Genomic DNA, 27,961 nt, shown 5'->3' with positions numbered 1-27,961 from the left:
TCTATAAACCAAAGCCTCCTCCATGGTTTTATGGTCAATAGAGATGCTTTTAAATAAATCCTTATAATGACTTCCTGTGACTTTAAAGTTCTGTGGGAACTCCGGATCCCACTGTGACATTTGTCAGATGAAATCCCTTTACAGTGGAAATATGATCTCACTCTGTGGGACTCAGGACATGACCTAAAGCCCGTTTTTAACGGGTTCATTTTGAAAGGTCTATAGTCATCTAAAAGTAAAATCACTAATATAGTCTTTTTCATGTCGGCAAAAGGATGGTGGATTGGGGAATTCATTTTCATTTTCTATAGAAAATACTTGGAAAGGGTATTTGATTAACATATTAAATTGTAGATTATGGCACCGTCGTATCTCTCTTTTAGTTTTTTTGTATGTGTTGTTTTTTTACATGCATACAAAGAAACATCTGTATTGTCTTGTTTAGAAATGACTTTATTTGGTCGGTTTATTCCTGTCTTGTCTTATGATGTTTACTGTCTTTCAGGCCCATTAGCCCCCTGTTAGACCAGAACACACCGGACTTCACCACTTTCCGCTCAGTCGGAGACTGGTTGGAAGCCATCAAAATGGAGAGGTACAAAGACAACTTCACGGCGGCCGGGTACAGCTCGTTGGAATCTGTGGCGAGGATGACTATTGAGTAAGTACACTGTCTGTATCTCAAGGTCAAGAATTTTTTCCTCAACTGATAACATTGCCAGTGGGCAGTTTTACTTATTATGCAATGCTATCCACAACTTTGTTAAAGAATAGCCCCATTATGCACACTTCATATATAAGTCAGTATTTAAAGAATTTTAAAAATGTCATAAAAAATGTAAATTAAATCATATCATAATTAAATTAATCTGAATTAAAATTTAAAATTATTTAAATGTCTGGTAACAATATGAACCAGTAAATCTAAGGATTGACATTAAATTTTTTATTCTATGTGTAAAAAATTTTAATAGTGCCCTTGATAGCTTAAGATTTTTTATAAGCTATGGCTTTATGATGCGTGGATGTATTTTAGCCTCAGTGTGATCTCTAGGGTGGTAATGCAGTCACACCATAAAATGGTCTATTTTTTGAAATCATGTATTCAAGGCAAGGGGTATCTTTTATTGTTCACACAGGACTTTTTTATATGGTTCATTTAGTTCAGCTTGAAATAAAACTAGAGTGTTGTGGTCCTTGTCACAAAAACAAGCTGTTGCGAAATGGCCATTTGAAATTTCAGGATAAACTGCTTTGCACTTCGATTGAATTGCCTCATAAATCAAGTTTTCGAAGAGTAAAACGTTTTGCTTATTTACATTCGGCACCAATCGTTGAACATATCGAATCAGGTCACCGGCTGTTGATTTTGGCATTTTTTCCAGCTGTAGACGTTGAGCAAAAATGGAATTCAAAGTTTTTTGAATCAGTCTCATATTAGCAAGTACAATTAATTACGTTCTAATTAATGGATAAGGCTTTGCAGCAGGTTTATGAATTTTCTTTTTCATTTTTATTTTCACTTAATGAAATACCTGAGGCTATAAATCGTTGTTGTTGTTTTGGCTCTCCGTGGTTGAGCACGGTGATTTATGACTGGATCTTGTCTCTCCTAGGGATGTGATGAGCTTGGGAATCACTTTAGTGGGCCATCAGAAAAAGATCATGAGCAGCATACAGACTATGAGGGCTCAGATGCTGCACCTCCACGGGACGGGCGTCCAGGTGTGACTGACGACACTGCCCCCTGCAGGGCGGGCAAAGACTTACCCAGAACAATTCCACAGCGCTACTGTGGACAATCATAGAAAAACATGAATGAATACAAGAAAAAAAAAAGACAAAAAAAAACAAAAAAAAAAAAAAACAAAAACGTGTTGCTTCCCGTGTGTGACTCTTACGGATTTACGGAACTTAAAAACAAACAAAAAAACAAATCATTCCTTTGTTCCTTGGCGCCACTGACGAGAAGGATCTTAACCTTTTCCGGCCGCTGAAGAAGAGAGAAACTACCTGGACATCTAGAATTTTCCAATCTCTGAGGAAATCTGAACCACATATCAAGAAAAGTGAAGAGGAGCAATTTAATTGGAGGCTTTTTATTTTGTTCCTTTCTAACTTTGTACATTTTTTTTCCCTCCTTTTTGGCCATAATCAGTATGGATTTCACAAAAACATTTTGTCCATATTGAAGACGCTTTTTTGCGTGCAGTGGTGATTTCAATGCCATTTTTATTATAGTTCTGTTTATTCGTGTCAGCCATAATGATATGGTGTGGTATGTAAACATAACATTTGTTCTTCTCTTTATTTCTTTCCTGTTTTTATTTGTATTTTTATTTGAAATTGACAACAGGGTAAAGTCTCCCATCCAAAATGTGGATTAAATATGGCTGGCGGTATTGTTGGATGTTTAGGCATGACCAGTTTGTGTTGAAGCACTCTTGGTTCTTTTAATTGTTTGCAGTGAGATTTCTTTGCCCCAGTATTTTGCTTGAAGGTGAAAGTAATATCTTGCACTGCAGTTGCTATTTTAGAGACAATATTCACTTGGATGTTTGAAGCTTACAGGGGTGTTTTTTAGCATACTTATTTGAAAAAAGATGGTCAGAATTTTTTAAAGGAATACCTAAAATGAAAAACAGTGAAACATTACATATACCATGAAAGAAAATCACTAAATATATTTGTGAATATCAAAGATAAATGTGGAGACATTTTTTTACACAACCACTGAAATCATTTCATTTTATTAAACAAGGATTAGATTCTGAGAATCCTGTTTTTTAAATATTTAACAGAAACACTCCACGGATAGCACTAGAGAACGATTGTATTGAAACTAAAGGACGGATTCAATATAATGAAAAAAAAAATTTTGCTATAGTGATACCTTAAAAAAATCACTTTATAATTAAAGGTAGTATTACTTTTCATAGTAACTTACACATTTTTAATCATTTAAATAAAAATGAAAAAATGTGCAAGTCTTACCTGAAAGCAACACTGCCTTAAGTAAGCTTTTGTTTTTTTGTTTGATGTTTGTTTTTTCTGGTATCAGTAAGGCATAAATGCTGTGCAGTTGAATCTTCCTGAAGTTTACTTTAAGGAACAGATTTTTTTTTTCCTTTTGATTTTCCAATAATATTGTGGTATCCTACCTAGAACTTGAATAAATGAAATGAATCAATCCTTTCATTCAGAGGTTGAAGTGATAAAAAAAAATAAAAAAATGTTTGTGTACGATTAACGGTGCGGTTAACTCGACCAAACAGAGCAATAATAACTCCAGATAAAGCATGTCATCTTCTGAAATGTCACGGTGCTAGGTTTTATAGATATGCTGTAGTGTTGGGGTGCATTCAGTCACTGAATGGATTTGGAGTATACATTGACCTTTTTCAAACAGCAGGTTGCCTGGTGAGCCTTTTGGTTATTTATTTATGCGCATCTGCTTAGTCTGTCCAGGCGTTTGTGTAGCTGTAACTTACGTACATGAAACTAGGTGTATCCTTTTTCTCTACCCTCCCCCCTTTTTAAGTTCAAAGGGGCACGATGACGAGAAGTGGCCTCTGCACAGGTGTGCTCGCAGCCAATGTACTGGTGCCATCGCAGTCATGTTTGTACAACAAATGAATGTGTTATCTTCTTGAATTTTGTCTTCAGAATTGTAGTCTTTTGACGAATAATTTCCTTTTTTTACTGAATATTAAGAAAACGATACGTGTAGGTATTTCAAATTGAATGGCGTAAGGGGTTGTTCTGAACTTTTCAGAATTCTGAAAAAAAACATGAAAAAAAGAAGGTGTGGATGTATAAGCAATATTTTTGAGAAACATCTGATTTTGTTTATGGAAAAATGTACATCTTTGGAAGAAAAGCTGAATTACTTTCAGAAAATAGTTGAGTCTTCTCTATAAGAAGGTGACTGTCTCTTGACGTCCTTGTATTTTGTCAAGGCTGGGAAGCAGTTTGAGTTGACTGTATGGGAACTACAATAGGAAGCCAGCCTCAGAAAGCATGCCTCAGTGGAAAGCTTGACTCATTTATGTTTAAACATAAAATCAACGGCTAGTCACTTCCGTTCTATGACTCCTTTGTGAGAGATTAGTCAGAAATCTGACCTGTGTCTGGATGTGTCTATGAACCATTTTCACCCATATGGTTAACCAAACCAGGAACCCTTGGAAGTCTACCCAATGCCCGCACAGGGATTTTGGAAGCAGACCGTGGCATCTGGTCTCTGTGTCACAGGCCCACTTTCTATCTGTACAGCAAACCTCAGCAATTGGTTCCCTGCCAGACGTTTCAATTGAATACCAGCATAAACACATTAGTCAGCAGCACCCCGCCCCTCCCCCTCTCAGTCACCCTGCATTGCTACCAAAGGGCCAGCCATGTTCCGCCCTTACAGGCCAGGCCTTGATGTCATCCCCTGCTCCACCCCTCCCCTCAGGGTTTTTGGTTCCTATAGAGACAGAAAAGGTAGGCCAGCATGAGATTACAACATTAAAATATGTGGTGGGAAAAAATGACTATAGGAAAGCTAGAAGTGTTGAAAATTGTGGACACCCCCTTTCAAGTGTGGCAGATGTTTCCAAAGAGTAAAGCACTGTTGATTGTGAAGATCTTAGAGATCTGAAAAAAGAAAATGGAAAAAAAAAACTTTGTATATGGTCTATTGTAAAACTTGTACATTTTATTTATATTGTTGTTTTTTACACACATTTCTCTGTAGTGAGCTCTGAATACATTAAAAATGCACTATATTTTTCTATCTCACTTGCAGATTATTGTCACCCAGATAATTTCAGTTGTACATAATTTCTCATTTAGGACCAAAGATGGCTAATAGGTTTTCCATTTTTTGTTTGGTTATTTTTTGTTTTGTTTTGTTTTGTTTTAGATTAATGTACAGTAAGATAAATTGTCAATGTATTATTTATTTTTCTGTGATGAGAGTATTGAGATGATTCACTGGTCAGAAGTATTTTCCCCTACAGCAGAACTGTAAAATCATTAACCTAGGCAATTTATTGTTACATAGACATTTCTTTTTTGCTTTGTAACCTTTGTAATAGACTGTACATATATTTTTGGAAATATAATACAATCTCTACAGAAATCTTGTTTTTTTCCCCACTGAAGTCTATCAACCGAATGCTGATTATTAGTGGGCTACTTGTTAAGAGGTGATGTCTGTTGCCTTTGGTTTCTCATTGGGGTTTTAACAAATGTTAATGGGTCGTTGCTATGGGATTACAAGTCACTGTGGTGTAATCTTAATGAATCCATTGGCAATTAAGTCACCACACTAAATCAGACTGTGTGCTGTGAAAGTTGACAAATTGTCCTTGAGTTTATGTCTCAAAAGAAATGCAAATTATTTGTTCCATCAAAGTGATGACAAGCAGATGTGTGTATGTCTCAGTGTGTGTGTGTGTGTGTGTGTGTGTCTGCATGCGTGTGTGTGTGTGTGCGTGCGCGCGTATGTGTGAGTTGTGAGTGTGCCAGGAAAGGTGTCATTAAAAAGACATTATCAGACCTCCAACATTGAAAAAATCTAATTAAACTAAATCTTATGGGAATGTTTAATGGCTGCATACAGATTATATCTCCTCAGATATTCTAATATTTACTTTATTAAGTCTGGTAGAATCTTAACATCTCATCCCAGAGGCAGACAGAATTCAATAATAAAACCTACATGTTTCCAAAATGCTTTGGCTCCTCTGTGCGCAGTGGAACAATGCCACCTCAGAGAGAAGACTAAAGTGCTCCCTTCCTCCCTATTCCCTTAGCCCCCTGCTGATCTCAGATCAGTGACAGCTAATCACGTAAAGTGCTCACTTCCCGATAGCTCCACGGAGGACTTTAGGGAGTCAGTAAGGGGGGAGATTTTTTGAACGTAGTCGTGAAATGTTACGGCAGAAGCGGTGGAAGGTGGTTGGTCGGACTCAGGGGCAGGTGGGAGGTGGAATGGGTTTAAATTGCCATAGGCCTCACTTTGCTCATGAAGCCTAATCATGAAACACGCTAATGGGGTATTTCTCAATCAGACAGAAACAGGAGGAGGGTTGCAAGTGCATTGTGGGAAACACCCCCCACCCACCCCCACAGCTCATAGCAAGTTGGCTCAGCTCATAGCAAGGCGATCAATAAAAAAAGTCAGAACATTTTCTCCTTGTAATATATCAGGTATGTTTGTTTTCTTTGTTTTCCCTTGTGTGAGGGACAAATGGAAAGTGGCCAATAGATTAATCATCAGATAGGGGGAAAAAATGAACAGGCAAAAAACAGTAAAAATGCAAGAGAAGAAAAACACCATTTCTAAAAGAAGTCCTTGATTCCAATACTCAAACAATATCTGCAGTCAAAACAGTACCCATGCATTGCATGGAAAAAGCAACATCCTCTATTAACAAAAGCAGTAGAGAAATGTTCAAATGTTTATGTTGCGCATTACCAAACCAGTTCTACACTGGGCTTGAGCAAATGATGTTAATAAAATGCTATTAGGTTGATGCCAAAGTTAAGCACCTAGAAAACAGATTAACACGTAATAATGGCATTCAAGTGCAGTGCATGAGTCTCATCACTAGCGTGCATTGTAGCATCAAACAGTCATCTCAACATGATTTCTGGATAAAAATAGTAATATTGTGATAACTGATTGTAAACACTTGAAAGCAATACAAAAAGTTCACTTGGCGTTAGAAAATGTCTCCTTTTGCTGCCCATTATAAATAAAATAGCTCAGTTTTCAGCATATATATATATCTGTTCTTTTGAGGACATTGACCTGTATTATGTAGCATGTGGCTTGAGATTTTTCTTTTCAATGCTCTGGACCGTTTTGATACTGGCATGGTCAGAACGAATCCCAAGGGCAGATATGTAATCAGACGTATGGACAAATAGTAATAAAAATTGTCACGGAAAAGCAGAAAGGCTGCAAGGGAAAAGTATTATACTTTAAGGCAGTAAATCAAAGGTAATCCCAGAAAAGTAATTGACTAAGCACTACGCTATTTATCATGACTGATCTAAAGGTGATGCCATTGATGAGATTAGTAATGTTGAATAATGACAGTCAGTGGTGTGTGTGTCGGGGTGTGTCTGTGTTTGCATGTGTGTGTGTGTGTGTGTGTGTGTGTGAGAGAGAGAGAGAGGGAGAGAGCTAAAAAGCAAGAAGAAGACTTGGGTGAGGCACAGCAGAATGAAAGGTTGAGGTTGTAATAGCACAAAAACATTTCATGAAGCAGATGTGTATATTTCAGACAGCAATTCAGTACCAAATGCGTATGTCAAGGGAAACCACAGATGGTACATGGCTGAGGTCGCAGTGAATTCCTAGACTTGAACATATCATATGCAAATACGTGTATGAGAAAGCAGGTTTAAACATCTGTTCCCTGTTTTATTTTTAAGGCATTTGTTGCCGTTCGAGTCTGCGACAGATGTGTTAGTGCAGTGCTTTTGACAATTGCACAGTGAAAATTCAAACTTGCAGATAAGCGTCAACTTCTTATCTGAGAGAGCCGCTGTTTGTTAAAATTGTGCAAGGACCTATGTACTGCTTTTCAGGAGTAAAAACCTGTTTTTAATTACATTCACAACACTGATTCTGTGCCTGCACATTAAAATCTGAACTCTTCAGAATGTAGCCATGCTCATGATAGTGTTAATAAGTACAGACTTGAGAGTGATTTGTGCACAGCTTAATGGATCCTTTATTCTTAATCTAAGGCTGGAGGAAAAGCCGGCATTGAGTCACAAACTGATCAAACCGATTTGACACAGGCCGAAGTTCTTTTATTGGGAGCTGTGCTCTTATTCATAGCGGGAGATGAGCGGAAGGGAAAAAAATCATTTCTTTGATGCCGTTATTGGACTGGTTCGGTTCAATCGCGCTGCCTCCATCCAAAGCACTCACATCTATGAAAGGGGTAATTATTTCCTGGTTTCACATTCAAGTGCGGCTTAAATAAGAATCATTAGTTCATCTCGGAGAGAGACGAAAATAAGACTCGCGGTCCGGTCCCACGCTAAGCCGATCGAATCTGTTTGCACGAGGCCCGTTTGCGGATGACGGGGGACCCACACTTGGGACGCGGGATATCTTCCCTAAAAATCTCCTTTTGATGAAATATACACACAACACGTGTTGAGTGTTTAAAGTTTGGATTATTAAAGCCGTTTGAGTTACACGCTTTGTAATGCCCTGTGTGCCCGAGGCGATATCACTCAAAGTAGCTCTGCTGACATTGAAGTCGCCCCGGTTCCTTTTTACGACCTGACTCATGGTACCTTGCAGCATTAAGAATTTAGGTGGTTGTAAAAACGTGTCTCCCTCCTACACAGTGTGCCAACCCCTAGGCAGATGATCAATTTCACCGCCTGCGAATGTCTCTTTGGAGAAAGCTGTCGGCTTTGGCGAATATGACGGGGTCCTGAAAGACACACTGCGGCGGAATGAGTTATGACATTTTTGGCTACGCCATTAGCGGGGCTGCTGAGTGTCATAGGGAGTCAGAAGAATCAAATGACGCCAAGCTCGACCTCTTATTCCCAGCTCTTTGATGCCCACTGCAGAGAGCAGACAACATGATATGACGTGACGCACGCTGGCATTCTATGGTGCATTTATGGTGACAGCTGAACTCACAGACGCTAAATGCTATTTCGGTGTATACTGTGCTGCAGCATTTGCATTAAAGGAGTCAAAAACTTTTATAGAAACTGAGTATGGGCTTTGCTCCAAATGTGTCTTGTGTGTCCTGCCATTCTGGAGAAATCATGTAATTTTGTACCGTCTCTGTCCTTTTTATGTTTTATTTTTTTTCAGTTTGTAGTTTCACACTGCATTTATAGAAGAGGCACGCTGTCCCTGTACAGTATGTGACAAGCGTAATGATAATTGCCCAGCATTTGGCAGCTCAGACCATCAAACCACAGATTACTGATTGAATTTAAATAGCTCTCATGATCAGGAAATCAAATGAAGTGTTAAAAAAAATAAACTAAACAAAAACCACCATCCCCCATCAAATCAGCGGGAAAAGACAGCTGCTTTTTAGCAGCATATGTGCCTACAAGATGACTCACAAAAAAATGGATATGATTAAAAAAAACAGCCGAATCAGACCTGACCTGTGCCAAAAGATGTTGCAGAGGTTTAAAAAGTTAAAGCCGTTCCGGGAAAAAAAAAACAAGTTCGCTAAAGTTCAGCACCAGAAATGGGCGTGCGGGCATCTCCCCAGAAATTCATTCAATCACTGACCAGCAATGTGAGGAATGAGGAGGCTGAAAAAAATCAAAGAATGCCCCATTGTAAATTCTTCCTCCTCAGGAGGAATGTGCACAGGCTTTGTGACACCATTATCCCTCCATCTCCAGAGAGATGTGCGACATCAGTCATGGAAATGAAGAGATTCGAGATCCCGTCGCTCTCGGAGTGGGTGACTGGGTAAACAGACCAGATGGGCCGATGCTTCATTGATCAATGAAGAGGAAGTGCGACTGTACATTGTGAATCCTTCAGTCCTGCTCACTTCTTGTCACACGCACCACAAACTGCATTTGCATGCGCGATAGACCACAATGCAGTATGATTTGATTTATTCGTTTTAACGGTTAAAAAAAAAAAAAAAAAATGTCGCGGAGATAAATTGCATCCATCCATCTGGTCTGTTTTGCTAAAATATTCAGAAGTCTTTCGTTCAGAGCAGCCTCTGTACAACACAGCTCTGCCACATAGCATAATATATCCTCTAATCAGACTGTGGGTTATATTACCTGTATTGATTATATAAAACAGTGAGCTCAGCAGGTGCCAGTCATAATATAGAATCACGCCGAATGCAATTAGAAATAAATATTCCCAAAAATGCATTGCATTTAGTTTCCAGAGTGGTTTTTATCAGAGCTGAATCAAATCCAGTACCAACATGCAGTTTGCTCTGAATAAGACATTTAGTCGGTCACTTAGTTTTAGTCACAGTTATTTGTAAATCATACTTCTGTATTCTCTGGACAAGTAAAAATTTTAAATGATACATTTTTCAGCTTAGTATCCAGTCCAATTAATACCATGATGTGGAGGGCCCTCCACACTACAGTTTTGAGCTGTTTCCTCTAGGTTGTAGACACCACTGCTTGCAAGTGCACTTCAGTAAGTATTTCATCCTGAGTTGCCAAGACAAAGCAACTTTGGGATTGTTTTATAACTCTCCAATGAGCAGAGAGCTGAAGTAAAAGTTAAATATTGGTGGTCTACAAAGGACCTCGGAAGGTCTGTGTGTTACCACAGAAATGGATGCTGTATTTCTTTTGTTTGGACCACGTGCAATTATTGCCGAGACTGTCGTCTACATGGTTGCCTATGTTCACAAAACGGGTTGCCCATCATAGTTCTTCTGCAGTTGATGATAAGTATATTGAAAGTATCTCCCACACAAAATTTGAAATGATTCTAGCTGTTCCTGGAATGATGTACCATTTTTATTTAGGCTTACCTAAATTACCTCAATTTTCCATGCGAAAACAGCCACACAATACCTATCAGCACCGTCTCATTTTTACCCAAGGCAAGCTGTAAAACATACTTAACCCCTTTTCACACACGCATCTTAACCCGTACATCTTCCACCAATTGTCCATGCCTGCATCTTGTGCAGTCTCAGAAATAAAGGTACAGTGGAGGTACATATTTTTTCTTTAAGGAACAAAATTCCCAAATGTACCATGAAAGTACAGCAGTGTTCTATTTGGGCATAAATAAGTACATTTCACAAACAAGAAAGGTACAAATGAATTATGCATTGCTGGCTAGGTGTACAATCTCATGTACCTATAGGGTACTACCTCAATGACAAGTGTTTGTGCCTTTTTAGGAAATTTTTTTCTGAGAGCGTGTGAACAAGTGAAGGAGTCAATCTTTCATGTCAGACACTCCTCCAATTTGCCAGGACAAGGCCTAGCAGGATTTACGGACATCTCCTGTGAACGGGAAAAAAACGCTACCTAACCCGAATAATTGAACCCATCTATGCTGTGGATTCCATGTGTGAAAGGAGCTTTAATATCACCCATCTTATCTCTGGCGGGACCAAACCAATTGTGTCCTGTCATCTTGGATTCCCTGTGACAGCCAATTGGAGACATAGCTGAGGGCTCAAACCCGTAACTATAGGGTCCATCCTGGGCTTGTGATGAACACCTTGGGTGGGACACTGGATAGTACAGAAACGCAATTAAAATCTTTGCTCAGTGTGTTCTTCTTCACAGTAAAGAGAATATTAATCAAGTTACACTGTAATGTAGTCAAATCCTAATAAAGAAAAATGAACACTTAAGTTAATTATTCATAGTTTTAGTCAAAGCGTAGGAGGACCGGAGGACCAAACACCTTCTAGATACAAAGAAGCAACCCCCCCAACAGTCCCCTCCCCCATAAACATGCACACCCAGCCAAAATACACTCATACACCCAGCCCCTTCCTTGCAATAATGAACCCCCCAGCCCCCCACGCAACAGCGCTAGATCTCAGTAAATGAGGCTGATACAGTCCCACTGTAACTGATAATCACGGCTGATGATAGCTCAGAATAAATAAGAGGCTGCCATTAGCGCAGGTGTACCCAGAGGTCCTCCGGCATGTCCAGGGAGCCGGGCTGACGAATGAGGGCATCACGGCCTGGGGGGGGGGGGCCAACCGGCCACCCAGCAGGACAGCCGAGCCAATGCCCCCACGAGGCCACCCTCACAGCAGTCCCCTAATGAAGCGCATATTGATTTAGGGCAAAGCGCTCGTCTGATGCGCCTAATGGGATGGCCGCCGAACCAAAATGAAAGGAGGATGAAAGGACAAAAGCCCAAGCTCTCGGACAATGGTTCGCGTGATGGTTAATGGCGAGGATGAAGAGCGGTTCACCGTCATGGTTCAGTGTGCTTTCATCCATTTAAGTCAACGGCAGAGTGTGGGGTGGGGGAGCGCACGCATAACGGGGCGCGCTGAGCGCTATCCTTTCACTTTCGCGCGTAATGAAACGTTGGCCTCCATTATCGATGCGTCGGGTCACCTGGTCTCGAGTGCGCCGTCCCTCATTTGAATGCTTTTTTCTCACAGCGCCAGCCTCTGTGATGCATGGTGGAGGTCTCCCCCTCTACACCTTGGCGTAGTGTATTCAAAAGTAAACTGGGTTACCTTACCGTCACCTTCACAGGAGAGGCACTCGTGTTTGGTGGTGAGGGGCAAGACCTCTACCGTAGGTAAGGGAGCGCCTACCGCAGGGCCGAAATCCATCACAGCCTGCTACTAACCCAATTAATCCCCTGGAATGGATTAGATGGGGCAGTGATGTGCCGATGCATACAAATACCATATGGGTATGTGCTACGTGGCTGTAAATCTACTGTAAAATACATTAACATTATCAAGTGACCCAAATTAAGTGAGCCCATTGGGATTTCAGTGTGCTGGGAACTGGAAGGCTCTAGAATATATAAAATTTTTAAAAAGACGTCACACAACCATAGACCACAGACGGCACACAAATTCAATACATGTCACTTGTTTTAGTATGTGTGTGTGTGCGTGTGTGTGTACTCTCATGTGTGTGTGTGGGTTTGGCCGCGTGAGCAATCATGCACACTGGCTATGTGTATTGCTTTCCAATAAGCATGGCGTTTAAATATTCACTCTGTGTAACATCTCAAATTTGGAGAAGATTCCTTTCAGAATACGTAATTTATTACGTTTTTTCCAGTATGGAGATTGTCTGATTGCTAAATTAACACTGTGGCCTTCATTCAACAGATAATTGTTAACAAGAAATCTAGCTTTCATGTGCAATTGTTTGTTCTATTTTTGTGCCTGATGCAGCTGTCAGCTGGAGTATGCATCTGTTAGAAAATTGGCTTTGGATGTGCATGGTGCTGATGGGATGCTGGGGGGGCTGGGGGGGGGGGGGGGGGGCTGGAGAGCACGATATCAGATTGAAAGATGAAAGAGTGATACTTTTGGGTACAATTGATTCAATGCATTTCTGCTCCCTTCTTTCTTCTTTTGTCACATGAATCTGACATTTGAAAGGACCGATGCATCAAACCGAAGATTGATTGTAATTCAGGAAATTATGTTGTGGCCAAACTCGAGGTTACATCTGCATCACTATTTGAATGTACATAATGATGAGCTAACAGGAAGGAAGGAAGACTTGGAACATGGAAAACAATGACAACACGTACAACATGTTGACATTCTTATTTGGCAGCCTGCTTGCAGATTTTGATTGATCTGATTTTTCAATTTATTGAGGGAAAATGACTGTATACTATCTTCCCATCTCATCTCATCAATAATGTATGTGCCATGGGGCTCTTCTATTTTAGCATGCTTTTGAGCATTTACCCTTAAAAATATGGTAATACTTTCTATTTTCAATTTCTTATTTTAAATTTTCAAACAAGTGCATTTGCCAAATCCATAAATGTCTTCTTTAATGTATAAACTAAAATACACATATTTTATATGAGTCCCAGGTCTTAATCTCAAGAACCACACATTGTACTATGCTGACACTTACACCACAAGAGAAATTCAATAAAAAATAAAATAAATAATATTTTTTGAAAATATTTCCGCTGCAGTCCAAGACTCTTGTATTATGTCAAAAACATTAAAATGCTTAAGCTTTCGCTTTTTTCCGCCAGGTTGCAGGAAGCTATTATCACTTGGCGGAGTAAAAGATCTTCTACAAATTTTATTTCAAAATGGTGTCTGCGAGCTGCTCACATATATAGAAACATTCCGATTTTGACAAAACTGGAATGATATGCAATGTGATGCTTATCATATCCATTTCCTGAGGCCAACATTCTGTGTGGTGGTCTGTATGTCCTTGAGGATTTTCAGCATAAATATCACATGGAGGTAGGTCATGCATGTGATTGATAAGGGAATCCTGGTTTAGGAAATGATTCCCGTAGCTATTACCTTGCTTCTTCACAGGGCTTCTTGCATATGCTGTATTATGATGAATATAACCGCATGGATATGACATTCAATATTTCTATTATCCTCACCAAAGACTGATTATATGTGGTCAATGAGCTATGCATGATGGTGTTTTACATTTTCTGCTGAATAATAGCATAGCTTTATTTGAAAATATGGTGTCAATAGAGGTAATAAAAGCAAACAGCTAAAGACAACTTGACCCATTTTAATACAGCCACACCTCTCAGTTTAAATACACCTACTGAAAAAAAGGATAAGGGTAGGGCTACTCCATTAAATAATCTCTCACATCTAAGATTTCTTACATTTTAGATCTTTTGGGTTCAGATTAATTCTTTTTAAGTTGACTTAACTCAAAAATGTTTATGGTTTAGTCATTTTTTGTGAAATAGGCCATATCCATTCTTAGACAACATCTAAGACTTATCCAGTAGGTGTCAGCTGTCATAATACGTATTTAAATCTCATTTTGTCATCTGCCTTGGTGCCAGACATTTCCAGGGAGAAGCTGTAAGGATTTACATATTTTTGCAATGATATTTAAGCTAAAATATGTGCCCGCAACTGTAAATTCTCTGAAACAGCATTTATTTATTTATTTATTTTATTTGATCATGAGGTGAGGGGCCAGGGTTCAAACTGTAATTGGATGTTTTTGTTGTTACTATAAGGGGACACAAAACACACCGGAAACAATATATTTCCCTTTTCATCACAACGCTTTTGACAGCTTTAATGGCATGTGGCCCATGCAAAATGAATCCTCCTAAATTTATTTTTAAGATTTGCATATGATTACTTTAAACTCTAGCACCCATATGTTCTACTTGTGTTAATTGGCGTATGGTGAGATGGAGGGGGGAAAGTTTCTGAGAGTAAATTGTTTATTGGCATAGCATTTAGGAGAGGGAGATGTTCAGAATTAAAGGGACAGATCCGTTTTCGTCTTTGTGATATTTGTAAATGGCAGCAATTGCATATGGGTCCCAAAAGTCTATTAGAAGGTACTGATGGCCTTTTATCAGATCCTACATTTGAGGTCAATCGAAAGACATTTGAGGTCGTACCTTGTTTGAATACCCCCCCCCCCCCCCCCAGTAAATGGCAGAGAACAAACACCTTTATTTTCTATGGTGGCCCAGTGTGCAATTCCTAGTTACACAAACTTGGTTATTTTGGTTTTGTCATTTGAATGGAGTAATAAAATTCAAGTCACAAGACTACTACATTTTGCTGGACCTATTAGCATTGTTAACTGAACAGCACTGTTATAGTTGCCCATATGAGAGGCTTGTTACCAGAACTCTGGAATCTGTAATACAAAGGACCTAATTTGTCAAACTTAAAAAGTGCATTATAATCAGTCACTTACTATTTTGGCATTGGAGGAGGCTTACATTTTTCACAGGAGCAAGGGTCAAACGTATTCCTGTAATTTCAGCTGATGTAGCTGTCTTATAGCGGATGATTCCACTTGCTGGGCCTGTCATCACACACAAGCTCAGCCATTTGTCCATGTCTTTGATTGCCCCAGCCCCAGTGTGCTCTCTCATTTCTGGTTATGATTTGTCATACGAGGCTTTTGTGCTTTGCTCCATTGCATTGCATTCGTGGGTCATTTCCAAAAGCCAAACCTACACACTTTACAGACCTGAATGAAACCTGAATACAGATGAGCTGCTTACCTTGCATTCTGTGTAGCAACCTGTATACACACACGTGCACACGCACGCGTGCACACACACACACACAAACACAAACACATCCACAATGTACCTGTGTTGTGATTATTAATGTCATATGCTACACAAAGCTGTATTTTTGGAGTCTTGTAATGAAGTCACATAGGAGAGCACATTCTTAACATGACAGTGAAGGCATGTGCAGGTGCAAAAGTTTTCTCTTTTTATATTTTCAGCACAACGGTAGAAAAATGCTGACAATACCAAACTGATATTTTCGATATCTTAAGTAAGATTTGTGTTTGGACTAACTTCATGTTCTTATGTAGCAGTAGTTTTCCAATTTGCAAAAAGACATGCACACACATGCATGTTTTAAGGTTGAAAAACATCACATAAATAAATTAAATACGAGTTAAAATATTCAAAATAAAAAATAAATATGTAAAAAAAACATTCAATGTTTAGGATAATAGTTTTGCGTAGAACATCATATGCAGAATACTTACCCATTCTGATTTGCTTATTATATGACTGAAGCTGTAGCTACATACTGTGTATGTAACTGTAACTGCAAGCAAAGGCAAAGCATAGTGTGAATGAACAGAAACAAGCCTCATATGTCCTGCACTTATCCACAACACAAGCAATTTATCTTGTAATTGGCTGATATTTTAACAAAAATATTTAGTGCAGTGGTCTCAAACTCGATCCTGGGGTCCACCTGTGTATGCTGGTTTCCATTACAACCACAATCGCAATCCCATAATTTTAACAAACCGTTAATTATTAAATGCTTTTCATGTTTAGAGGGATTATTTACCCTCTTAATCTATAACATGTCAGAAATAGCCTTGCATGCCACAAATAATAAAATTCCCATGTTGATATTGTGCTACTTTACACTGTCCATATTGTGCTACATTGTAAACAATTGCATATAAAGAGATAAATCAATTGGCTACTAATTAGGTTGTTGAACATGTGTTTAATTTCATTGATAATTTTCTTCCTTAAACGTATTAACACAATGCAGGTTTGACTCATTATCATGTGCTTTGTCTTTGAATTCTTCATTGTCTTCCTGATGGTTTGTTTTAGTGGCCAGGTGTCCAATTAGGAGCCTATTGATTCACTTCAGTCCTACCTCAGTTTTTACCTCTTTTTATTCAATTGTTTGCAATATAACACAATAAGAACACTAGGTACATGGGAATTTAATTATTTATGGCATGCATAGTTATTTCTGACATGCCTGTACTGTGCTTAAGAGGGTAAATAATCCCTCTAAAAACACCCACTTAAAAAAAAATAACAGCTTGTTAAAATTCTGGGATTGTGACTGTGGTTGGGACAAAAACCAACATATACAGGGAGGCTCTAAAACTGAGTTTGGGAACCCCTTGTTTAGTGTACAACTGATATTTATGTTCTGGTGCTTTGTACTTCTGTAGTTATTGTTTTTATTATTGTTCAAAATGTGGTGCAATCTAATTTCAACATTCATAAGTGAGTGGTTATCAAATTGCATTTAACTGGAACATATAGGTAGCTAGCTATTCAGCAATGTAACAAGAATAGAAACACCTAATCAGCACATTGTGTAACACAACCTTCTGCATGTGGATGAATTAGCATGCTTTACCTGCATACCTAACACTAGGTCCCACGCAATGAGACTGAAACCCCAAGAGATTCCTGGCTGCAGGTGTGGGACACATTTACTTTAATGGGAGAACGGGGATAATGTGGTACCATTCAATACTAATTTATTTATACTGAAATTCCATTACTAAAGTGGGCCTACAATCAGATTTAGTTTCATTCGTTATGATGTCATTTCACAAAGCAAATATCAATAGCATTAATCATTTTCTATCATTATTATAGCATTTCTGAAACACCGTGCCGTCATGTTTACATAACATAAAATAAACGATGACAAGCTGAAACTCGGGTTTAAAGATGTGTGGCATATTCTGACCTATGGTACGGTAGATTGATCCATGGCTGACCGTGTCCACACCTGGCCATTTTGAGTGGCCATAAAAAGGTCAAAAAATAACTCTTGCTTGACATCACATGTCAATGTCATGTCACAACTCTATTTTCTGGCACATGCTGTGTTTGAAAAGAGTATTGTGCTGTATTGTGTTTTGTACCAGGCTACAGAGGGTGAGTCAATCGGTACACGAATGTTGAAGGAATTCAAATTTAAAGCTACGGTATTATATTTAAACATGGTCTCCCCAAAACATTCTTGGAGGTTCATGATATACACCTGCTCCCATGCTAACATTTCATAAACTAAAAATCAGGCCCATCGTCTTGAAACTAGAACAAATACATCTCACCTCACATTTCCATGACAACCGCTTTTCCACTTTTTGTGAAAACCGCACGGTTTCACAAGAGTTTTATGGAATGCGGACTCTCCATATGGGCAGTCCTCTTCCCGCTGTGAAGTACTCGCTGGGAACACAGACAAATCAATCAGGCCCCTTGGCATATTCATTCTCGGTGCAGATGTTCGCCGATGAGAGAACAGGGGTTACAGACAGACTGAAATTTGAATGAATTAGCCTTTCCTGCTTCTGCCCTGTCAGTTGCCAATGCCTCCTTCATCTGATGAGAAATGAAGCTCATTGAAATACTGCAGCTTAGCTGCGCAGTGGAGGTTTGTTTTAAAACTGAATTTAAAACTAGCAATTTGCCACATCTTAGGGATGGTGAAAATATCTATGTATGTGTTCGATACATCTTGGCCAGCATAAAATGAGATCATTTTGCGAGTAAACAGCACCTGGGCCCTGGAATGTAATGAGAATGCACCACAGAATGTAATCTGCAAGCAGCCTCCCTGCTTTTTATATATTTCACTGTGTGTAAAGATTAATACCATTCTTAAGGGTCGGAATCTTTTGTTTGCTGACTGTAGGTCAGTTACCTTGGTCTTCGCAATAATTTCCCATTACTGAGATCATTGGTAAAAAGACCACTTCCAGACCATGGCCATACAATCTCACTGCAGTTGTAAAAATCAATTTTTCATTTAACAGCTTATTTTTATGACTGTAAATAATATTAACCACTTACGATGTCAACCATTCCACTGCTGCCAACGGTTATATAAGTCATAGACCATGGATCTGAGTCATGTACTATTCAAAACATAAGAACATAAGAGCATAAAGGAAATAGGATAGGATATCTTTCTCTCAGAATATACATACATACTGTACAGATATACATGAAATCAAAACACATTTAAATGAACTCCAGTGTAAACTAAGACCTCTGTATAGAATACTGAACCCATACACTCAATGATATAGTGGTTAGATTTTTTTTTTGTTTTGGTGAGGGGGGGGGGGGGTCTTTGGTGGATACGTGCAGTTTGTTCAGATGCTAATTACATTTTAATGTGTCATTAAAAATAAAGCCATAAATCAGCTGGTAGCAGTATAATTGGACTTTAGAGATATAATGGTCCCTTAGGCTGTTTAATCCCAGCTTCGGTGCAGTGGTGAGAGTGAGCTCTGAACTGTCCAGAGGGGGGGAGCTCATACTGTAAATGCCTTCAGCAAAACATTTTTTTTTTAAAACCACATGCGGTATATGGTCATTTTCTCTTGTGGATTTTGAAAACAGGGCATGACGTTTTGTAATGATGGCTCATTATATGATAATGGCCAGGACTCAGTCAACTTCTATCCTTAACTGACCTGCACAAATAAATGAATGATTTACTTTTTCTTCACCAACACAGTCTGGAATTTATACGTACTTTAGCTTTACTGAACAGAGCACACTGTTCATAAAGAAAAAAATAAGTGCATTATTTTAAACATAAATTGTAAGGATGAAAAAGATTACAAAAGCACACTGTCTTCTGAACCAAGGTATACAGATTAACACAGAAATAATTAACTGGGGAGCCGGCAGTCACATTTTATGGGGCCGAGTCACATTTTATGGGAAGATTGGTTAACGTTCTTTTGTGAGTGCACAGCTGTTGTGATCACCGCTTGCTGAAGCAGCCAAACGTGCGACTCTGTTACAGAGAGGGAAAACCACCACACTACAGAAACATCCCTGATGGATATAGGTAATTTAATAAAAAACAATAATCGTACGAGGTTATGGTGCAACTATTTCTGCTGTCCCAGGCCGGGAGCGGAATGAAAAGAACACATCGACTCGAGAAGGATGGCTTCTCGCACTGCGCTTGGCTTGGATTTCAATTCCTCTGAGCCACTATTTTGGTCGAATAAGCAGCGGCGAGATAAGATTAAAGTCTAAGGTATACGTCCCCATGTGTGCGGGCCACTGAGGAGTCGTGAAATAACCTCTCTCCTGCAAAATTACATAGGGTGTGTCGGGGTCAAAGGTCATAAAAGAGCGGACACCACAAAATTCATAACGGTGCCTTAAGAGGAAAGAAGGGCAGATTTTTTTTCACATTTTTTTTTAACCCCGCTTTATAATGTCCAGTACCAATACCAACTCCCAACTCACAAATCTCATTGTTGCAGTACAACATCCTCCATTCATTTAGGGGGGCCATACACTGGCATGCGCATCCTGTGGAATGTGTGTAGTCGACCGCTTGTGTTCTACTCTGCTATATGCCCGTTGCATTGCTGCATTGACTGTACTGGAAGGCTTTGTGGTTCACATTGTTACACATTGCAAGCAAACTGTTTGTTGTCATTGGCACCTGACTATGTACAGGAATTAAGTACTTGAACCCCCAGTATAGACAGTCTGTGGCATACTGTAGGCTCTGGACAACAATGGATTTTACTCAGGTTAGATGTTAGAGGTTCTATGTCACTTCATCAGTGTGCAGCACACTGTTCATTTTTGGCAGATATCCCAGGTACCATAGATAGTCTTGCTATCAGAATCAAAGCTGTGCATGATTTTTGAATTTTGCAATGGTTGTTTTTGACAATATATCCAGCTAAATGTCCCATCTTTACTACAGTAAGTGCTGAAACAGGATCAATTATTGCCATGCTTCTCATTTGTGTTACTGAAAAGTGCATGTCTTATATACTGACACCCTTGTTACTGAAGACCACAATTGCAAAATTATACTTTTAACAATTTGAGAATGACAAACTGAGCAAACTCCTGTTCATTTCTTAATGAAAGAACATCATTTAAGGTTAAAATTTCTGCTACATGGGGTCACTTCCATTTATTAGAGCAAACAACACAGTATAGTATATGCAACCTAACAGGTTCAGAACTACAAGCAAGTGTTAGCTGACACCATTAACCAACGGTTAGCCATATTTTATTTTCAGGGGAAAAAAACTTCAGAGAGTCAAACGAATAAATTATTGAAGCTGCGGCCACTTCCCCAGATATAGCAGTTTCAGTTATGCTGTGTTTAAAGGAATTAAGGTGTTGTACTTAAGATCACTTTTGGACCCGGGAAAAATGCATTTAGAATACGCAATCAGGCTTAAATATTCCATGCATTTTACACTGCTGTCAGGCTGATGTGGAATGAATAAAAAGATTTGTAGAGCACACACGCTAAGTCCCTCTGTGGAGAAATGTACCTGACTATCCGAGCCAGTGAAAGCCGCTGTATTTACGTGAGTCCATATCACTATTCACACTGCGAATCTGAGATTAAGTAAATTCCAGTCTGATTATTTCTTGATGGAAGAAAGTTTTCTTGAAAGTCTTACTATTTTCTAATGCCCTGTATCATTGATTGTATCAAACAACAGTGTAGTGATTTCTCATTGCATGAGGTAGCAGAAGGACAAAATCAATTTTTTTAATATAGAAAGATATTAAAAGTGAGAGATTCAATGTAATGCAAAGAAGGATTTCTAATCACAGAATTTTATTCACAAGCTGGAAGCATTCAGAGAAAAGCTTTGGAATTGTAAAAACATTGAAAGCCCCAAAGACTTCCCACCATGCATTCTCGAAACTACACTGGTGAAAACATTGCTTTAGCAAAACTTTCTCTGAATAGTCTTGCAGAAGAACTATATTCATATTGTACTTCTTCATTAGCATTACATAATAACTTCCTAAGTGTTACATACATATCGAGAAATGTGTATGTCAAAACCCATAAATAGGTACACTATATGACCAAACGTATCTGGACACCCCTGGGTATGGGGGTGTTTTTCATGGTTTGGGCTAGGGCCTTTACATTAGTTTCAGTGAAGGCATATTTTAATGCTACAGCATACAATGACATACTAAAAAATTCTGTGCTTCCCCAACAGCTTGGAGAATGCCATTCCTGTTTCGGCATGACAATGCCCCCGGGCACACAGCGAGGTCCAAATAGAAATGGATTGTTGAGAATGGTGTGGAACTTCACGGGCCTGCACAGAGCCCTGACCGCAACTCCATCCAACACCTTTGGGATCAACTGGAAAGCCAACTGCAAGCCAGGCCTAATCGCCCAACCACTGCCTGACCTCTCTAATGCTCTGCTGCCTGAATGGAAGCAAATCCCTGCAGTAATGCTCCAATATATAGTATAGAGCCCCTCTCCAGAAGAGTGGAGATTGTTATAGCAGCAAAGGGTGGGCCAACTCCATATTAATGCCAATAATTTTGGATGAGATTTTGGATGTCAGGTGTCCACATATTTTTGGCTATGTAGTGTATATGGTGTTTGTGGTAATACATTCTGTATCAGTGGTAACACAGTACATCATATGACAGTTATTGACATAAGAATTATTTTGTAACACGTGAATACTTATGTAACACCTATTGAGGTGTTATCCAGTGCTTATGAAGAACCTTTCATAGAAATTGTTACCGTCGTTTCATTAATTGTGCTGACAAGTGTGTACTGTATCACCTCAGAGCACGGCTTACATTTCTGTTAACGGTGCACCGGTGAGCTTAAGAGAATGGGACAACTTGAGGAAAAAGATCACCAGATCTCTTGTGATATGGGTTAATTGCCATAATTCTGACTTGATCCTTCAGTGAAAGGCTGCACGGCGCGGTTACATCAGGATTATCGGTAGCCCATTAAGAGAAAGCAGTGAGGAATTTAGCGGGAAACTTGCGCAGACGTTTAGTTCGGCAAATCCGTCCGATAATCTGAAGTGGTTTGACATTCCAGGGGCAGGGCAGCGAGGGAGTCCGGCGAGAAGCATGACTAAAGGGATTATCGGTTCGCTATTTTTAATAGGAAACAATACCCACTGAACTATGCTCATGATGTTAGCACTGGGGAAGCAGGCCAGACAGAGGGTGGCTTAATCCCGCCCCACCCCCATCTAAAATATTTCAGAATGTGCAGGAACAAGTGAGGGACAGAGAGAGAGGGGGGGAAAGATTATGCTTTAAAATTCTAGTCATTTTTATTGTTGTCCCACAGCAATATGTCATTGTCAAACTCTTTATCTGACAGGCGCACTCTGGCCCACAGACAGCCCTGAGCCCTCTGGGAGATTTCACGGTGGCTTTCCAACCCCCCAACCCAGGCAGGTGTTGAGTCATCACAACTCTATTAGCTCCACCATGGCAATGAAAGCACATTAATGTGATAGCGGGCGATCCCAGCTCATTACTTAGTCGAGGAGCTTAGTTGACTCCGGAGTTGGCCTCTGTGGAGTGGCTCGGCCCGCTGAGGGCCTCTGCCCATACTCAAGGGACCCAGAGTTGGAGGGTGGGGGGGTTTGGGGGGGGGCCCGGGAGAATGAACACATCAAATGTAGAGCTCAACTCCGGCCTCGTCCCGCGGTCCTCCACTTCAGAGGATCATCCGAAAAAAGGAAAATCTCCTCCAAGCCCCCCTCCCCCCCCCTTTCCCCTTCCCCTTCCCCCCTTCAAACCACCCATCCCGGGCTGACAAAAGAGGAGGATAATGGGTGACCACTGACAAGACCCTTCCCACCTTCCCCCCGCCGTGGTCATCCTCCTCAGGCTCCTCCATTCACGCGGCGGACAAAGCCGCGGCGGAGCCCGTCCCGCCGGGGCCGGCGCGCTGGCGGGGGCACGCCCTCCTCCTTCCCCGACCGCGCTAATCTCAGGTTGGGCCCCGTCAAAAGGGAGCCAATGAGAAGATGGCTGGCGGGCAGGCCCCCGCGAGCCCGTCCAGGTTTGAGATAATTAGTCGCTGGATTTCCCATGTCCCCCGCGCGCTCGTCGCCCTGAGAACGCTCCTTTGTGAGGGAGACCTTTACCGGGTCTGAATGGGCTCCTGGAGGCTCAAAGTGGCCGGGGCCAGCGTTTAAACCCCTCGAGGAGCCGGTAATTGTGCAGCCCTCCTTTCCCATTTGGGGCTCTTCAACTCTTTGAGGAGACGGAGCAAAATATATTAAAAAATGCACTGAACCGCAGTGAACCGGACTCATTTGTTGTTGTTGTTTTTTTCTTTTCTTCAGTAGCCGTCTGTATGTAAAGCTCCGCCACTTCTGTATTTTCGTTCCTTGCATTAGGAGTCTCAGGAGTGGGGGACGGTGCTTATTCAACACTGTTTTCATTGGCAGAAGCCCACAAAAGATAATAGCATCTATAATTGTTTTTCTTTTTTTCCTATTCACATTCACAGGCCCTCATTTGAGTAAACTGAGATCAAAAGTTTTACATTCTCACTAAATACATAGCTTATGTTCTCATTTCCTAGCAGCGTCCTCTGTGATTCTGGAGAGCCATATACACTGATGGAGGCAATGTTCTGATTCATTACACACACAGTACGTTTGCTGAGGCAGAGTGTTTTATTTTATTCTAATTTTAAACCGCGGCTCTAAGTGGGCAGATTTTTAAAACCTCTAAAAAGGAAAATAAATAAAAAATGCATTAGCCCTTCATGCATTTTATAACTTTCTTTCTGTTCTTTCTTTCCACCACTTATGAAATGGCACTTGAGCCACTGTGGTGGAAATGCATCCATGGCTTGGTCTTTAGTGTCTGTTTGAATTATTTCAGGATGCCTTAATAAGCTTAAATTACTCTATGGCCAATGGTGTGATATACAAATATTTCATATTAATTAAAGGTTAATTCCAAAATATCTTTTTAATTTTATTTAAAAAATGAGCTCACATTCAACCGGTGCGGAGCGTCCTTCTTACTTTTAGATTTTCAATTAGGGAGAACTATTAGTTTTCCCGTGTTTTAAATTAAATTTAAAATTAAAAACATCTAGCGTCATTAATTACCCTAAAGCTCATTATAATGCTCGTATAACACTCACCAAAGCCTCCTAATGTGAGGCTCGTACTCCGACCTGTGCAGCCGGGCGCAGGTATGAACCGTCGGGCCTGGCCTTGCAGGGGAAGCCTGAGAGTGATTAGCGCTCCGGCTCTCCGAGAGACGGTGACAGCGGCGGCGGTGCTAACGTCCCGGAAGGTCCCGGAAGGTCCCCCGCAGGACCCGCGCCGCCGAGCGGGAGCCGCATCTGTCATCCGGCCCGACGCCTCCGCCGCGTCTCTTTCGAGCGGGTGGCAGGGACGCGCGCGTTCGCATGCCCCGCGGCCGCCCGGGAGGAACAGGGCGGGCTCTGCCGCTGCCTGGGAAACTGGGTCAAACAGCTGCTGCGGATCCTGCGTCTGGATCCGGAGAATTAGCGCCTCAGCCCCATGCACTTTCTACTGAGCGGATATGCATATGTATATATATATGGCACCATACCCGTCAGAACTGCCTGATGGGTTCCTCAGGAGTAAGTTGATTTCTGCAATGTGAAGATCTCCCAGCTTAACCGCAGATCTGAGAATGCTTAATGCCGCGCGCAACTTTCACAGTGAAAGCCCTCACACCAGAAAAAAAATTAAAAATAAAAAATAAAAATAAAAAAATCCTGTGGGACACTAAGGGTACTAAACAAGCTGCTGATTTGTTAAGAGGTCCACGATGAGCCCAGCTATAAGAGGGGCCTGGAACTCTCTGTCTTTGTCCAAAGACAGGATAGGATGAGCTAAGAACGCTCTAATTTCCAATATGATTAAAATGGTCAAAGAAACTAGCAGGAATTATGCTGTATGCTGAATGGGCTTAGAAGTTTTATTGAGCCAAGACTGAAACGAGTTGCACCCCCTCCAGTAATGGTGTCTTGTTTCCCAAAAAACAAAGGTGCTGCATCCAGACCTGGTCTTTCGAACAGGGTGGTAGATATGGAAATATGGTGTTATTATACATCTCAATATAGCTTTTAAATAAAGTATTGATTTAAAAGGTCAGGATTAGCTGAGTCACACTCAAGGTAACCTAAGTGAACATTATACAAATTACTGATTAATGTAATAGTCCTAACAGTGACCCATGGGGGGAAAATGAATCACAAGAATTCAAAAGGATTTAAATGAGAGCTTCCATGAGACGTACAACTCTGCCATTACCCATTTACGGGAGATGTAATCTATTTGTAAAATGAAACCCACTCTTATTTGCATGATAGGCTGCACACAGATAATTTAAACAGGTACAGATGTTAACCTGGAAAGCGTTTGAAACTCTACACCTGCACCGTGATCAATGCATTTTGTGGTGCACCTTTCCACAGGAGACGGATGTTTGGCAGGTCGCTCATGACTTCTTTGATCAGATTCCTTGACCTCTGACCTCACTACCAGTAAGGCATTTTCAGTCAACAGAATGGCAGGAGGTTTTGTGATCTATAGTCACTGAAAAATATCAAACAATGCTGCAGAGGATGTTCAGAGGCTGCTTTTGCTATTTATAATTGGGTGTGGTAAAGAAAGATTGCATGCTTACATTTTCCTCACATTTGATAAGGTGACTGTTTACCTCATTAAAAGGAAACTGTACCGGTTTAGATCTGTGTTGCTTATTACTTTCAAGGCAACTTTTCAAGGTAACTTTTCTGGAAAAGTAGCTTCTGCAGGAGGACCAGGTCTGACTATAATACAGTTGGACATATATTTTGTGCAAACCAACAACAAGTGACGGCTTGCGGTTGGGTTCCTGGTTCCAAGAGAACCTGAGGAACTGAGGTATGTGGGAGGCTCACAGTGCAAATCCAGTTGAAATTAATCTGTTTTTTCATGGGAAAAGACACTTTTTTGGCAGTCTCCGACTTCAGTTTGCGCAGTGCGAACAGGGCGGTGTACTTGCTATATTACAGGATTGCAGGAGGAAAATCTAAAGACTGCTATTTTTGTAATATGTTCCATAAATGAAAACAAACTGTCCAAATTATTACAATACACATAGTCCAAGGGTTTAGAAAGCAGATTTTTTAGACTTCATTTCAGTTTTTAGTGTGTTAATGAAGCATTTTATATCAAATGTTATATTTTATATCATGCTATTCTCTTTGCAACGTGACATGGTCTATATCTATTTATAAATCTATACCAGATTTTTTTTTGCATGCAATAAATCTTCCCAAGTGAGTCTGATGTATATAATCATGCTAAACAGAAATATTGAATGTAAAACATGCTGATGATCATTCAATAGACTGTTGAGTATTTCTTAAAGAAATTATTAAATCAATTTTACAACCACCAATTTAATTTGATTATTTTGCTGTAATAAATCAATTACAAGGAAGTTGAGTCTAGTAAAAAAAGAAAAATAATAATAAAAAAAAGTTATATAGGTAATGTGAGGCCCAAGATAATTTTAATAACCGGGCTATTTCCCCAGCCTCAGCACTAAGAAGCTGTACAAACAGCTGGGAAGAATAATATAAAGCATTTGAGACAAACCTTCATTTAAATATGAATGACAATTTAATGACCCCTTCCCTTCTATTGAGCGTTTCTGCAATTTAATTCACGTTTTGTTGCTCATGACATCCCTAAAACTCCCCAAGATGCTTGTAATTATGTGCGGTAATTGAGTTTGCCGCGATTCGCTACGCGAGCGAGTTTGAAAACCGAACTGGGAGCCATAGCTACGTTTGTTGTTGTGCCGAAGAATGACAGTGATCTAAAAATACAAAGACAACAAATGCGCCACGTTCTCCGAGCATCCGCCGGGTTTAAATGAAAGGTGACACGTCGAGAGGACGGAGAGTCCGCCGATTTCTGAGCTCTGATTAACTTCCGCACAAACACGCTGACAATTAACGCGCTACTGTGTCTATGACAGGTCCGCTAACATTTACCTGCTGTCGCTGTCGGTGCCCGGTGGTGAGTGCCAAGGGTGTACCTGTCTGTTCCCCGTCAGGTGCACCTCCTTCTCTGGGCTCGGAGCACCGCCTCGCAGCACGTAGCGCCACACTGCTCGCTGGGTCATTTACATGCGTTGAGATAAAAAAAAAACCCTCTCTTT

General features: G+C 40.3%; 1 protein-coding gene across 5 annotated transcripts in view; it reads left to right on the top strand.

The window, feature by feature from the left end:
- Positions 1-5,348, top strand: part of epha7 (eph receptor A7) — a 63,761-nt gene extending 58,413 nt beyond the window's left edge. For 4 of the 5 annotated variants that reach the window (XM_064339966.1, XM_064339964.1, XM_064339965.1 and 1 more), the window contains exons 16-17: positions 506-661; positions 1,617-5,348. In XM_064339966.1, coding sequence (XP_064196036.1) covers positions 506-661; positions 1,617-1,731 — 271 coding nt within the window. In that variant the 3' untranslated portion in view covers positions 1,732-5,348. Of the gene's footprint in view, positions 1-505; positions 666-1,616 lie in introns of those variants that run through there. The other variant, XM_064339967.1, reaches the window with a different exon arrangement.
- Positions 5,349-27,961: the final 22,613 nt, after the last annotated feature.

This window comes from Anguilla rostrata, chromosome 6, assembly GCF_018555375.3.
Source record: "Anguilla rostrata isolate EN2019 chromosome 6, ASM1855537v3, whole genome shotgun sequence".
Classification (NCBI taxonomy): Eukaryota; Metazoa; Chordata; class Actinopteri; order Anguilliformes; family Anguillidae; genus Anguilla; species Anguilla rostrata.
This window is presented reverse-complemented; position numbering and strand designations above follow the sequence as displayed.